General features: G+C 43.3%; 1 protein-coding gene across 1 annotated transcript; it reads left to right on the top strand.

The window, feature by feature from the left end:
• Nucleotides 1–2,747: 2,747 nt before the first annotated feature.
• Nucleotides 2,748–7,271, top strand: LOC120574795 (keratin, type I cytoskeletal 13-like). Its single transcript, XM_039825247.1, has 7 exons — nt 2,748–3,171; nt 3,728–3,810; nt 3,906–4,062; nt 4,606–4,767; nt 5,320–5,445; nt 5,871–6,085; nt 7,074–7,271. Exons 1-7 carry the CDS (start codon nt 2,797–2,799, stop codon nt 7,183–7,185), a joined length of 1,230 nt encoding a protein of 409 aa, XP_039681181.1. The 5' UTR covers nt 2,748–2,796; the 3' UTR covers nt 7,186–7,271.
• Nucleotides 7,272–13,419: the final 6,148 nt, after the last annotated feature.

The raw sequence follows: 13,419 nt of genomic DNA on the forward strand, positions 1-13,419 counted from the left end.
ACGTCCTGCTATGCCCTGCTACGCTCTGCAGTGCCCTGCTACATCCTGTAACTCCCTGCAGTGCCATGAACTACTACAACCATTATTTCTAGTCATAGTTCCATTATCTTTATTGTGACTATTATTGCCACTGTTCATCACACCCCCAACAGGCCCCGTCAGACACCGCCTACCAAGAGCCTGGGTCTGTCCCAGGTTTCTCCCTAAAAGGAAGTTTTCCTCACCACCTGAGGTATCCCCCTAAAAGGAAGTTTTTCCTCGCCACTGTTGCAGTAAATGCTTGCTCTTGGGGGAATTACTGGAATTGTTGGGTCTTTGTAAATTATAGCGTGTGGTCTAGGCCTACTCTATCTGTAAAGTGTCTTGAGATAACTCTTGTAATGATTTGATACTATAAATAAAATTGAACAGAATAGAATTGTTTCAAGTCAACTGTACTTTTCAACATTTTGGTATCTGCACCAAAGAATACATGTTTTTCTGTGTTACTAACTGGCTGTAAAGCCCAACCTCATCATGCATAACATTTTTCAGTGTTCAACGTTTGAGGGAAACATCTGTATTGAAAGTTAATATACCAACCATGGTGCAAACATGTGAGAACTAACAACCTGGTGAAATATGAACCTAAGTCTGTCACATCATATGGATACAACTATAAAGATACAATGTGCCTGTTCCCAGCATTAGCACAACACTTTGCAATGGTTAGCTTGTTACCTGTGACGATATATGCTAAATGTAACTTCTCCTTCATATTAGCAAGTGACTGACCTATCTGGGTGTGTTTTGAGATGCCTGATGAAGTCCAACCTTGTTGATCCGGCATCATTTATCTTGGTGCCACACACCTTGCATGTAGCTGTTTACTTACTCCCACTGTTTTCAAAGTAATTGAAAGCAACACCAATGACAAAAGGCACAACTCTGAGAGGACTTGGTGTCACCATCGTCAATGCATTTTTTTTATATGTGAGTGCGCACACATAGGAATAGCGCATGCGTTACGTTGCACAGTATGGCAAAGGGCAGGGGACATGCAGTTCGTCATATGTTTCCCCAACGTATAAACGCACCAATAAAAGAAAATAGAAATACATTAATAATAAATTTAGATTTAAAAAGCAGTAATTGCATGAAAACAGGTTGCTGACGAGTCTTGAAGCTCAAGTCGGAGTCAAATCTGAAGTCTTTTGGGTCGAGTCGCAAGTCAAGTCTGAATTCACTGTTTGTGCGACTTAAGTGTGACTCGAGCCAAGTCGCTCCTCCTTAGCCCGTCTTGACCTAGTCGCTCCTCCTCAGCCCGACCCGACCTAGTCGCTCCTCCTCAGCCTGGCTCCACCTAGTCACTCCTTCTCATCCTGGCTCGACCTAGTCACTGAGTCGATCCTCCACATCCTGGCTCAACCTAGTCGCTGAGTCGATCCTCCACATCCTGGCTCGACCTAGTCACTGAGTCGATCCTCCACATCCTGGCTTGACCTAGTCACTGAGTCGATCCTCCACATCCTGGCTCGACCTAGTCGCTGAGTCGATCCTCCACATCCTGGCTCGACCTAGTCGCTGAGTCGATCCTCCACATCCTGGCTCGACCTAGTCGCTGAGTCGATCCTCCACATCCTGGCTCGACCTAGTCACTGAGTCGATCCTCCACATCCTGGCTCGACCTAGTCGCTGAGTCGATCCTCCACATCCTGGCTCGACCTAGTCGCTGAGTCGATCCTCCACATCCTGGCTCGACCTAGTCGCTGAGTCGATCCTCCACATCCTGGCTCGACCTAGTCACTGAGTCGATCCTCCACATCCTGGCTCGACCTAGTCGCTGAGTCGATCCTCCACATCCTGGCTCGACCTAGTCACTGAGTCGCTCCTCCACATCCTGGCTCGACCTAGTCGCTGAGTCGATCCTCCACATCCTGGCTCGACCTAGTCACTGAGTCGCTCCTCCTCAGCCCGGCTCGACCTAGTCGCTGAGTTTGTTGACTAACATTTGCGTCAGGCGGAGCGGCTTGGCTCCTTTCGGCCGGGTGACTGTGGAATGTTGTTTTTAATGAAAACAATTTCGAGTTTAAATTATATTTAAAATGAACAATTATTGTATTAAACAACAATATCTTAAGACTATAAAAAATAATTCTGCATCTGATTTTTAGGTGCCACGGGCACACCCTGGAACACCCGTGGCTATGCCACAACCTCAAATGTCTTGTTTTGTCCACAATGTAAATTTATTCAGTTTCCTGTCACAGAGGAGAGAAGAAACTAGAACATATTCACATTTAACAAGCTGACATCACATAAGTGTACCTGTTTTAACATAAAGAATTACTCCAATTGATTAATCTCCAAATATTTAGATAATCGATTAATTTAAAAGTTAACACCTAATCGATTAATTTTCGCAGCTCTGGTTTTTAGTCCTCTAGAATCAAAGTAAGTACTGACCCTTCCTTTTTAATTGCCGAAGAGAATTGTTTCAATCTTTTCTTTTTTTAATTAAATAATTTCTTTTGCATCCAATTGTTTCCTTTTTTCAAGTCAAGAGAGACATGAGAGAAAGAGTCAGAATGTAAGTGAAGAGCCCAGAGCTTCCCTTCAGCTGCAGACCGCCCCGACCTGCTGGACCTCGTCTGTTCAGCTCTGACCGGTTTGCTCTCTGGGCCCCGGGGCTGGCGAGTTTGGCATCCCTCCCCGCCCTGCGACCCGTCCCAGCCTCATTTTGAGGCATAAAAGGAGCCTCGGTCCCAGCAGCTCTTCACTCTCCGCTCAGAGCCGACGACCAGCCGACCCTCAGCCATGACCTCCTTCTCCAGCCGCAACAGCCTCATGTCCTCCTCCTCCCGCCGTGTCGGCAGCATGGGGGCCGGCAGCGTGTACGGAGGAGCCGGAGGGACGGGAATCCGTGTCTCCAAGGCCTCCTTCTCCTCCTCTGCCGCCGGTGCTGGCGGCGCCTTCAGCCTGTCCGACGCCGTCGACATCTCCGACAACAAGAAAGTGGCCATGCAGAACCTCAACGACCGCCTGGCGTCCTACCTGGACAAGGTGCGCAACCTGGAGAGGGCCAACGCAGACCTGGAGCTGAAGATCAGACAGTTCCTGGAGAACAAGACCAAACCTGAGGGCCACGACTGGACCGCGTACTACGTCCGCATCAAAGACCTGCAGGACCAGGTGAGCACAGAGACTCTGAACTCTAAGGGCATTTTCTCAATTCCTGCATATCTTCTTAGATTTACCTTTTAAGGTATTTGTATATAACTGATGTGTTTGATATCAAAATGCTCAGAACAACTCAGCCTTCTTATTTGTCCTAGAGCGTTGTGTAAAAAGATAATTTGGCCAATAATGCTGAAAAGTTGATGTTCACTTCTTTGGAATTCTTCAATTATACACAGAGAGGCAAATGACAAGTGTCCCAAGCTCTCGTCCCTGTCTTTCTTGCATCAGGGTATTCTTTTTAATTGTGAGGTCCAAATTTGTCCCAGAGCAATGTGTAAAGAGACAATTTGCTTTTCGGATTTCCTCAAATCTCTTGTGTGAAACCACCTTTATTCATGTGGATGAATTGTTTTGGTGCTCGAAATGAGTTTACCAAAGTCTTATCTTCACAAAAGTAGTGTAACATATGAATAAAATAGAGACATGTCTAAAATAAAATGTTTTTATATGGCTTATTGAGTTCTCTTAACATTTTAATTTGAAGTTCATAACTTTTTGAACTTTTCAGATCAACTCCGCTGCTTGTGGAAACGCCGGCCTTGTCCTCGCCATCGACAATGCCCGGCTGGCCAGCGACGACTTTAAAGCCAAGTGAGTGTGAGACTTTGCTTCCTTTAACATCCAGTCATCGTCAGTCATTTCAACACTCAGGTGAGTTTCTGGAACTCATTCTCGTGTTTTTTCAGGTTTGAGAATGAGCTGACCATGCGTCAGTCGGTGGAGGCCGACATCGCCGGGCTGAAGAGAGTCCTGCAGGAAGTGACTATGGGAAGATCCGACCTGGAGATGCAGATCGAGGGTCTAAAGGACGAACTAATCTTCCTCAAGAAAAACCACGAGGAGGTGAGAGCGCTGAAACCAGAGGGAAAAATAAATGTAAGCTGCAAGCAGCGATGACTGGCCACCATGTCAAGCCCAAGCACAAATTAACTCACTTACTACTTTGAAAGTGGCTACAAAGTTTTGAGAGTTTTTGTGTATCCTAAAGTCCTCTCAAACGTGTTTGTAAAATGAAAATTAACGCACAAAATCGAAGACGGCCAACATCCCGTCAGGTGAATACATTTAAAAAAATGGTGTATGTTCCTGAAGATAAGTACCATGATCCCACCAGATTTTGTGAACATCAAAGTAACTTTTTCCGAACCATGGTGTTGCGTTAGGGGGCGCTGGCCACGTCCCTGAGCCCAATCACTGCACAGTGTTGCAATTTTCGCCAGTTCTGACATGTGTGCCAATTTTTGCGAGCATCCCAGGCCCCTCAAAAATGTGATTGCCCAGCAGAAAAATAATATATTATTCTTTCAAAAACAATAAGTACCTGGAACTTGCTCGGGCGCTAATAAAAAGATAAAAAACAGAAGTTTAACCGGTGTCTTCCTACAGGACCTGCTGGCCCTGCGAGCCCAGGTGGGAGGCCAGGTGAACGTGGAGGTGGACGCCGCTCCACAGCATGACCTGTCCGCCGTCATGGCCGGAATCAGAGAACACTACGAGACCATCGCCCACAAGAACCGCAATGAGCTGGAGTCCTGGTTCCAGGCCAAGGTGAGACAACAAAGTCCTGTTTCCCGCCCTGAATGGGCTCTCTGCTGTCCCGTGCTGTCCAAAACCTGTTGCAGCTCAACTTACACCACAAAGTTTTGAAGTTTTAAAACTTTGTAGATTTGAAGTTTTAGTTTTCAACTTTTGGAAAAACTTGCAGAAAATGTGTGTGAATGCTGAAAAGCTAAAATGCTAAAGCTACCACAAAGTCCTGTTTCCTGCCCTGACTGGGCTCACTGATGCTCCCGGTTTTATTGTTCTGAAGTGTTAAAACTTTGTGGTTTTTTTTAAGTTTTATAACTTTTTTTTTTTATTATAAGTTTTTCATTGTTTTAAACGTTAGTTTCTTAAGTTCTTCTGTTCCAGACCACACCAACACATTTGGTTTTTTAATTTGTAGTTTTTTTAAGTTTTATTTCTTAACTTATTTTTTTGTTTCCAAACTTCCTAACTGCTGTTCCAGGATGTTTCTCAGATAACTCTATATCACACTGCGCAGCCTGCACTCTGATACCCTGATATTTGATCAATAACATCATTGATTGTTCTTCACAGTCGCTCGAGCTGAACAAAGAGGTGGCTGTGAGCACTGAGACTCTGCAGACGTCCAAGACTGAGATCTCAGAGGTCAGACGAACTCTTCAGTCTTTGGAGATCAAACTGCAGTCTGCGATCAGCAAGGTAAGAAAACACCAAATCTGTCAACTTCATCAAGTCATCAAATGTAACATTGTTTCTGCATTTTGGGATCAAGTCTAACAAAACAACAACCCAACAACCCCAATGATCTGAAAGGGTTTCTTCAGTCTGTTATTGACGACTGAATTCTGATATTTTAACCCTTAAAGTTAATCGTTCCCGTGCTAATCAATGACGGCCATTTCTGCCAGGAAAAAAGAGATAAGTTAAGAAAAGTTGATTGCATTTTTGACTATGACTTTCATTTTAGCTTTTCATTAATTTGGTTCTTTTCTGGAAGAGTATTGGTTTGAATGTAAAAGGTTTGAGGTGTTTTCTAAAGTACTAAAGGGCTGGCCTACTGTAAATCAAAGTGACAGTAAGTGTTGAACACAGCTGACCTGACTGTCCTCCCTCTTCCTGAACAGAATGGAGCTGTGGAGGTCAGACTGGCTGAGACCAAGAGCCGCTATGCCAACATGCTGGTAGGTTACCAGAGGCAGGTGGAGGGTCTGGAGGAGCAGCTGTCTCACCTCAGGGCTGACCTGGATAGCCAGAGGGCCATGTATGCCGAGCTGCTGGACATCAAGACCAGACTGGAGATGGAGATCGCCGAGTACAGGAGGCTGCTGGACGGAGAGAGGTGAGCCGAGTTTACATTCATCCATCACCAAACCCACCAGACTCCATTTAAATAAACAGCAATGTTATCATCGTAAAACACACTTCATTCAAAGTGGACAGAAACAATCAAAAGCCGTCTTGGTACATCTTTCCACTGTTCCAACAATCACCACTCTGGTTTGGTTGAAATAAACTCTTAATTCACCCATTTACATGTGGAAATATGCTGGCCCTATACACGCTAAAAGTCCTGATTATTTACATGGGGTCTGGTGGGTTTGGGGATGGGGATTTCGGGGCTGTTTCATGTTAAACAAAAAGGATCTTACTCTTTAACAAAAAGGTCTATCTCTGTAGGGAGCCTTTATATAATGTTGTCAGACACTTAAAGGTGCCCTGCCACACATATTTCATTACTTTGTGGCAATGTCTGAAGTTCAACCATGGAATCTAAAAACTTTTGTGGAAAAAATGCCTTGGTTACCTTGTTTCAAGCCATTCTAGCGTGGTATAGAAAGCCTGAAGGAAGACTCGGCTCGATTTGTGCAAGTTCTCATTAATATTCAACGAGCTAAGCTGCTTGACTCTGATTGGCTAACAGCTAGCCAATGAGAGCCTGGCTATCAGCATCCTTTACCCAGCACCACTGGGCGAGCTCATGAATAGTAATGAGCTCAGGCAACACAACGTCAGACTGACCAGCTTTTGTAATTGGCCTGATTTCTCTGTTCAGTGGCTAGAGCTGACAGAGGAGGTAGCAGTTCATTTTCACATTCACAACATAACACAAACACATATGGACCTAACATATTTCCAAAAATACAAGTAAAAACGGTTTTGTGTGGCAGGGCACCTTTAAAATAATAATCTGAGCCTGTCAGCTGCAGAAACAGAACAATTAGTTGACGCAAACTGACACTGAACATTTATCTTAAGAATTATAAAACCCAATAGTTTAAGTCCCATCAGTCAAATTTGAAATGAGTTATTTATTTTCTGTTCTGCAGCACTACCAAGACTGCCACCACCACCAAGACCTCCTCCACCTCTAAGACAACGAAGGTGATCGCCATCACGGAGGAAGTGGACGAACATGGAAACGTGATCAGCAGCAAATAGATCAGAATGAAACCAGAACCAGATGATGTAACTTGTAAACTGAGTCTGTCTCAGCTTCTTTAATAAAGACAAAGTCTGACATTGTTTTCTGTGGTTCACGTGTTTTTTATTTCACACTGACGGATCAGCTGCTGCTTTCACTTAATAAAAGACAATCATCTTTGATGTAAAATTTATGAGGAAACTTTTTAACCCTTTTGTTGTTATTCCGTCGACCATGCAACCTTTTGTTTTTCTGGTTTAAAATTTTAAATTAAAACTTTTGCACTACTATCTGTACTATGGAGGAAGTTCAACAAGCCTTGGATTTATTTCAGTTACCTGGCTTCACCTAACCTAACAACCACGGTCACGCATAACCTGTGTCACGACGGTGGTTAACAACTAGTTCAATCAACCCAGCGTTTCCCAATCTAGAGACACGCGTGTTCACATAAAAGAGGCGGTGTTTGCACAGCACGACCAATCGCAAACATCTACCAAAGCCGCATATTTTACATAAGAATAGCAAACTATAATTCTACATAAATATGAAGAACACAGACACGGTTCTACAGACAAAACGCAATATAGTCGCTGCTTCCTAAAACAGGAAGGAAATCTATAAAAAAAAATAGCCAACACTGTAGATGCGTAAATCACAATGCTTATCAATATCACTTCCCCATCAGTCAGGACCAAGATCTGACCATAATTACATTTCTGCTTTCCATAAACTGCCATTGCTTCAGCCTATTATTTCAGTTGCAACCCTTGCAGTGCTAAGCGATCATGGGAGCAAATAAAAAATATAAAAACATAATTCAAACCGATGTGTGGCATTGGCAACACATGGCTCAAGAAGCCGACAAATAGCCTATATGTAATTCCCTCCGCTGAAAATCTATATCTTTCATAAAGATACCCATTAGGAAATGTTAACAGGGTTGTCGGTCTCTAAAGGTTTTAACTTTTCTGAGCACACCTCTCTCCACGCACCGAGCTCCAGATCTTCTGAGAACGGTGACGCCGTTATCAATCGAGTATTGATTGGTCAGTAGCGGTGCTTTAACACCGGTTGATCTATAATTTCCAACATAACCTGCTCCCAAGCAGGTTAGGTGTTCAGCATAAGTTACCATGGCGAGTGAACCTGGTAACAACTGATCCACCGTTGTGATACACAAAACCCTGGCTTGAACCTGAAGTTACCTCGGTAATGCCAAATCTTGCTTTGTACTACAGGCCTCTGGTCACTTTTCCGATGTTTTTTTTTTGTCATTTCTTTCTGCATTTCTTGAAGCTTTTTCTGACATTTCTGTCACTTTTTTCAACGTTCTTTTCTCATTTTTTTCAAATGCTGTGAAATTGTAGCCTCACAAGCCAGACCCACATCAAGATGTTGGTTTCTGGGAACTCAACATTGGCAGGGCTCAATCCGAGGGGCGGGATAAACGGTTGTCTTTCAAATTCCCTCTGCATTCATAGCCAACCAGAGCAACGCTAGTTGATGGATTAAACTTTTGCCGTATCCGGTCGGCAAAACTCCGAACACATCTTCCTTTTTTAAGAATGACTTCAGGGCTTAACTCCAAGTCTTCCAGAGTCACGGCCAAAGCCGATTCGAAAGACCGCTGTTTGCCAGCAGCAGCTCTTCTTTGTTTTCAAGTAGCAGGGAATTCATGCGGAACCGTCGCAACTCTACTGTCCTTATGTTAAGCCCGCCCACTGACTCTATACACGATGTGATTGGCCTGACCAGAATTTAGTTTTTCCAGCTCGCAAGCCGACGTAGAGTTGCTAGACTGACCCTGGCTGCAAATTACATTTGCTGCCGCTAGGGTGCGTCTAGATTTCTAGGCTAATGAAATTGAATAAAACACCGAAATTCAATGAAAGTAGTGAACTGATCATTTATTTTGCTTGGGAAGAGCGTTGTAGGGAACCATCCACCTTATTTTTTTGACAATTTGGTTGAAAGAAACCCATATTTCTGATATAGAAACTTTCTGAAAATGGGTCAGATTTGACTTTCTTTTCTTTTTTTTACAGTGAACATAATTCAATTCAATTTAATATATTCATAGTATCAATTCATAACAAGACTTATCTCAAGACACTTTACAGATAGAGTAGGTTTAGACCACACTGTATAATTTACAAAGACACAACAATTCCAGTAATTCCCCCAAGAGCAAGCATTCAGTGCGACAGTTGCGAGGAAAAACTTTGGACAGACCCAGGTGTTGGATTCACGTAGGGTACAGATTTGATCATTGGCAAATTATGAAAGATGTTTTATCAATATTAATAAAGTTATGAATATTGTTATTAATAACTTCGTAAAATCGACAAACAATCAAAACGGGGCACCACCCTGCAAGTCAGAGACCAATAATCAAACTGTGGAACATTCTCATTTCTGTGAAAATCCTTTAAAAAGGAAACAAAGGAAGGTGTGAATTCGAGCTCGGGCCTGTCCGACCAGCAATTACTACAACAAGTACACAAATAATCACAAGCAACTGCTAATTAAGTATAATAAGATTTATTAACGTCACAATTATCAGTAGCTAATCAATAATCCTTCAATAATAAACTTATATACCTTTTACAATATCACAACCAAAAACAAAGCAGCGTGGACATGTCTGTGTCTGTGTGTGTGTGTGTGTGTGTGTTGTGTGTGTGTGTGTGTGTGTGTTTGTGTGGGTGTGTGTGTAAAAGAGGAGGGGCGGTGTCAAAATGTAGTTCTAACACAAAACTACCAAAATGGCTACTCCGGTGAGCTGCACATAACTATTTAGCCTCAAGAGGGCGGTAGTGGTGCTGGATGCATGAGGAGGGGCTGAAGAAGCCGGGGGGGTTGCTAGGCAACGCGCACGCTTAGCCAGTATTGTAGTTCCTGTGTTAGCTCTGTACAAACTAAGCCGATTCCACGTGGTTTAAGCTAGCAGCGCTAGCTCGGGAGCTACGCGGCTAGCTTGTGTGTGTGTGTGTGTTAGTAAAAGGAACAGAAAAAGGAAGGAAAGAAAAGAAAGACTCTGATCTTAGATATCGATAACGGCCAGCTCAGTGGCTAACAGCTGATTTCCGCGATTGTCTTGCAGACAGTAACTAAACTCCGTGAAAGGAGTGGTTTAGCAGGTAGCGCTTACGGTTTTAACCCAGCTACTTAACACAACAAAATCAAATGGTATAGTGATCAATTTATACATTCACAGAAACAGATTAATAACCAGATATGGCCAATACATGATTACAATCAGATCAGATTAATGGCACAAGCGGTAGCGAACCCTTTGCTCATTAATAACAAACCAAAACGCACTAGTTCTAACATCTGCCCAGAACTGTGTAAAGCCTTACTGTGCGTCGTTTGTCAGTTAAATCTCTCGCCAGAGGTTAACGATCCGTTTTGTCCGGAGCAGGGGAGGAGACGTAATCCAGGTCAACAAGCAAGAAACAGAACGCCATCCTTTTCTTGAATCCAGGCTGATTAAACCCGCTGCAGATAGAGGGAATACTCGGCCAGTATTTCCTCGGATCCCCTTTGTATATCAGACTGATATAAAATTGTCCCAGCTCAACTCGACCAGCGAGGTGATGCTGGCTAGCTAGTCCAGACTAGTGTACCTCCTGTAGTAACCTGGGTCACCGTGGAAAAGCGAAGAAACACACGCCCCGACAGCTTTTATCCTTCCTCCGCCTCCTAGTGGCGGGGTGGTGCATTCAAAGACCCGACAGCCAATGGGAAAAGTGCAACCTTATCACAGGTGTGAAGCAGTTCTTTGTCTCACCACCAGTCTGCCTTGCCGTCCTCGTGTTAAATGCACATTCTCCATTTTGCGAAGTGGCGGCTTGTAGGAGTTTGGTGAAACTGGCTTTGGGATTCACATGTAGGCCAAGATCCTTTGTCTTGCCTTCAGATCAATCTGAGCCAAATCACTGTTTAACCAGCTTCTTGGTCCCCAACACAGGCTCTTGGTAGCCGGTGTCTGACGGTGTCGGTTGGGGGTGTGATGAACAGTGGCAATAATAGTCATAATAAAGATAATGGATCAGTGTCTAGAAATAGTAGTTGTAGTAGTTCATGGCATAGCAGGGCACTGCAGGGTGTCACAGGATGTAGCAGGGTATAGCAGGGCGTCACAGGACATATAAGAGCACTGCAGGATGTAGCAGGACGTAGCAGGGCGTAGTAGGATGCAGCAGGACATAGCAGGGCAATGCAGAGCGTAGCAGGTGTAACAGGGCATAGCAGGGCACGCAGCAGGACCACGGCGACAGGCTGCAACCATGATTTAGGGGCCACCCTAATCCAAGGAAACATGCTGGGCGAAAAGAAAACATATGGACTTTGGGGAATAAGCTCCCCAGAGCTAAGTTAGTAACAAGCATTTCTGGAACATGGATGCACACAGATGGAAAGAGAGAGGAGAGAGAAGCTCAGTGTGTCAAAGGAAGTCCCCCGGCAGTCTAAAACTATAACAGCATAATTAAGAGAGACAGATTAAGGAGAGGAAGGAGCCTGGTTGGCCTAGAGCTCTCCCCAACCGGATCGGGCTGTACTGGCCTGTCTCCCTCTACTTTGATTATATCATTGATTATATGGTAGATGAGTCTAACGACTATGAAGATAAGCAGAGAAGAGAAGGGGTGCCGTGTCTGGAGCTATACACCCTCTCCCGCCGGTCTAGGTGAACGCTGCAACTCCTCACTCCCTAACTATAAGCTTTATCGAAGAGGAGAGTTTTAAGTTTACTCTTAAATGTACACATAAGTATGTCATGTATTTTTTTCAGATATTTCTCTTATCTTATTTTCTTGTGATGTCAACGAGCTTCTCGTTGACATCAGAGGACAGCTGAAAGTCATCGTCCGCCGCAGGCTAAAAACACTTCTCTTCCGACTGCACCTTTGCTAAGATGATGCTACAAAAAAATTAAAACAAAATAAAATACATGTTGCACTTATATGGCTTTTTGTAGTTTGGTTTATTTGAAGCGAGAGTCGGTTAAATATGCTTTTTAGGTAACACTTTAGTTGAAAGTATCTACATAAGAGTGACATAACACTGTCATGAACACATGACACTGTCATGACACATGAACCCTAACTCTAACCCTAACCCTAACCATAACTTGTCATGACAAAAACCAAATGACACTTACTAAAAAAAAGCGTTATGTCATAAACGTTTATGAATTGTTTATAATGTTTGTGACACGTTCATGACAGTGTCATGTCACTCCTATGTAGATACCTTCAAGTAAAGTGTTACTGCTTTTTGTTATCACTTAGTATCTAGATAAAGATCCATTCAGAGTGGTGTAATGTCTTATTTTTTGCTTTGTTTAATTGCGTCAGTTTTAATTTTGGAGACATTTGAGATGTATTTTGTAGAGCGTCTGTGTTATTTGAGGTAATGTCTAATGTTTGTGTAAGGAGTAAATTGTATTGTAATAATAAAAAAAAGACTGCAGGACCCCAGAAAGAATAGCTTCTAGCTTATGCTAAACCTGATGGGGATCCAAACAAACAAATAGCTAAATATAATGTAATGTCTAACCCTAACCCTAATTTCCTGAGAGCATCTTCTTTTATCAACCCATTTGGCAATTGCTTGATTGTAACGGGCGTTCATTAATATAAAAAAAGTTGCACACTAAACCTTTAGGCTAGTATCTACCTTCCACTCAAAGCTCTCTTTTCTGGTGTTGTCTTTAGAAAAAGAATCTGTGATGTCTATTAGGCTTTTCCACCTCCAAGAATCCTTCATCATCTGTGGTGTGGCGTATATTGTGGGGTTTCTTTTGGCAAATTGACTGGATCAACACGGACTGTTGACTGGATGCACTCGCAGTTCTAATTTTGGAGACATATGAGATGTATTTTGTAAAGTGTCTGTGTTATTTGAAGTAATGTCTAATGTTTGTGTAAGGTGTAAATTGTAAATTGTATTGTAATAAAAAAGACTGGAGGGCCCCACAAAGAATAGCTTTTCGAGTTTGAACCTTAATGGTTGAATGCACTTATTGGAAGTCGCTTTGGATATAAGCGTCAGCTAAATGCAATGTGATGTAAACTAACAGCCAGGGAGCAAAGAGGGTGTAAGCCTGCCCGACCTGTTTGCTGTTTACACCTCCAGCATGTTTGGCATCATAACATGACCAACCTCCTGGGGGTCTGAGGGAGGGGATGTGAGGCATAAAAGGAGCCTTGGTCCCAGCAGCTCTTCACTCTCCGCTCAGA

This window comes from Perca fluviatilis, chromosome 15, assembly GCF_010015445.1.
Source record: "Perca fluviatilis chromosome 15, GENO_Pfluv_1.0, whole genome shotgun sequence".
Classification (NCBI taxonomy): Eukaryota; Metazoa; Chordata; class Actinopteri; order Perciformes; family Percidae; genus Perca; species Perca fluviatilis.

Excerpts from the sequence above, each read along its gene's own strand:
- LOC120574795 (XM_039825247.1), top strand. The coding sequence starts at position 2,797 with ATGACCTCCTTCTCCAGCCGCAACAGCCTCATGTCCTCCTCCTCCCGC. Across the intron at positions 4,063-4,605 it reads TCAAGAAAAACCACGAGGAG|GACCTGCTGGCCCTGCGAGC; the intron begins GTGAGAGCGCTG and ends GTCTTCCTACAG. Across the intron at positions 5,446-5,870 it reads TGCAGTCTGCGATCAGCAAG|AATGGAGCTGTGGAGGTCAG; the intron begins GTAAGAAAACAC and ends CTTCCTGAACAG.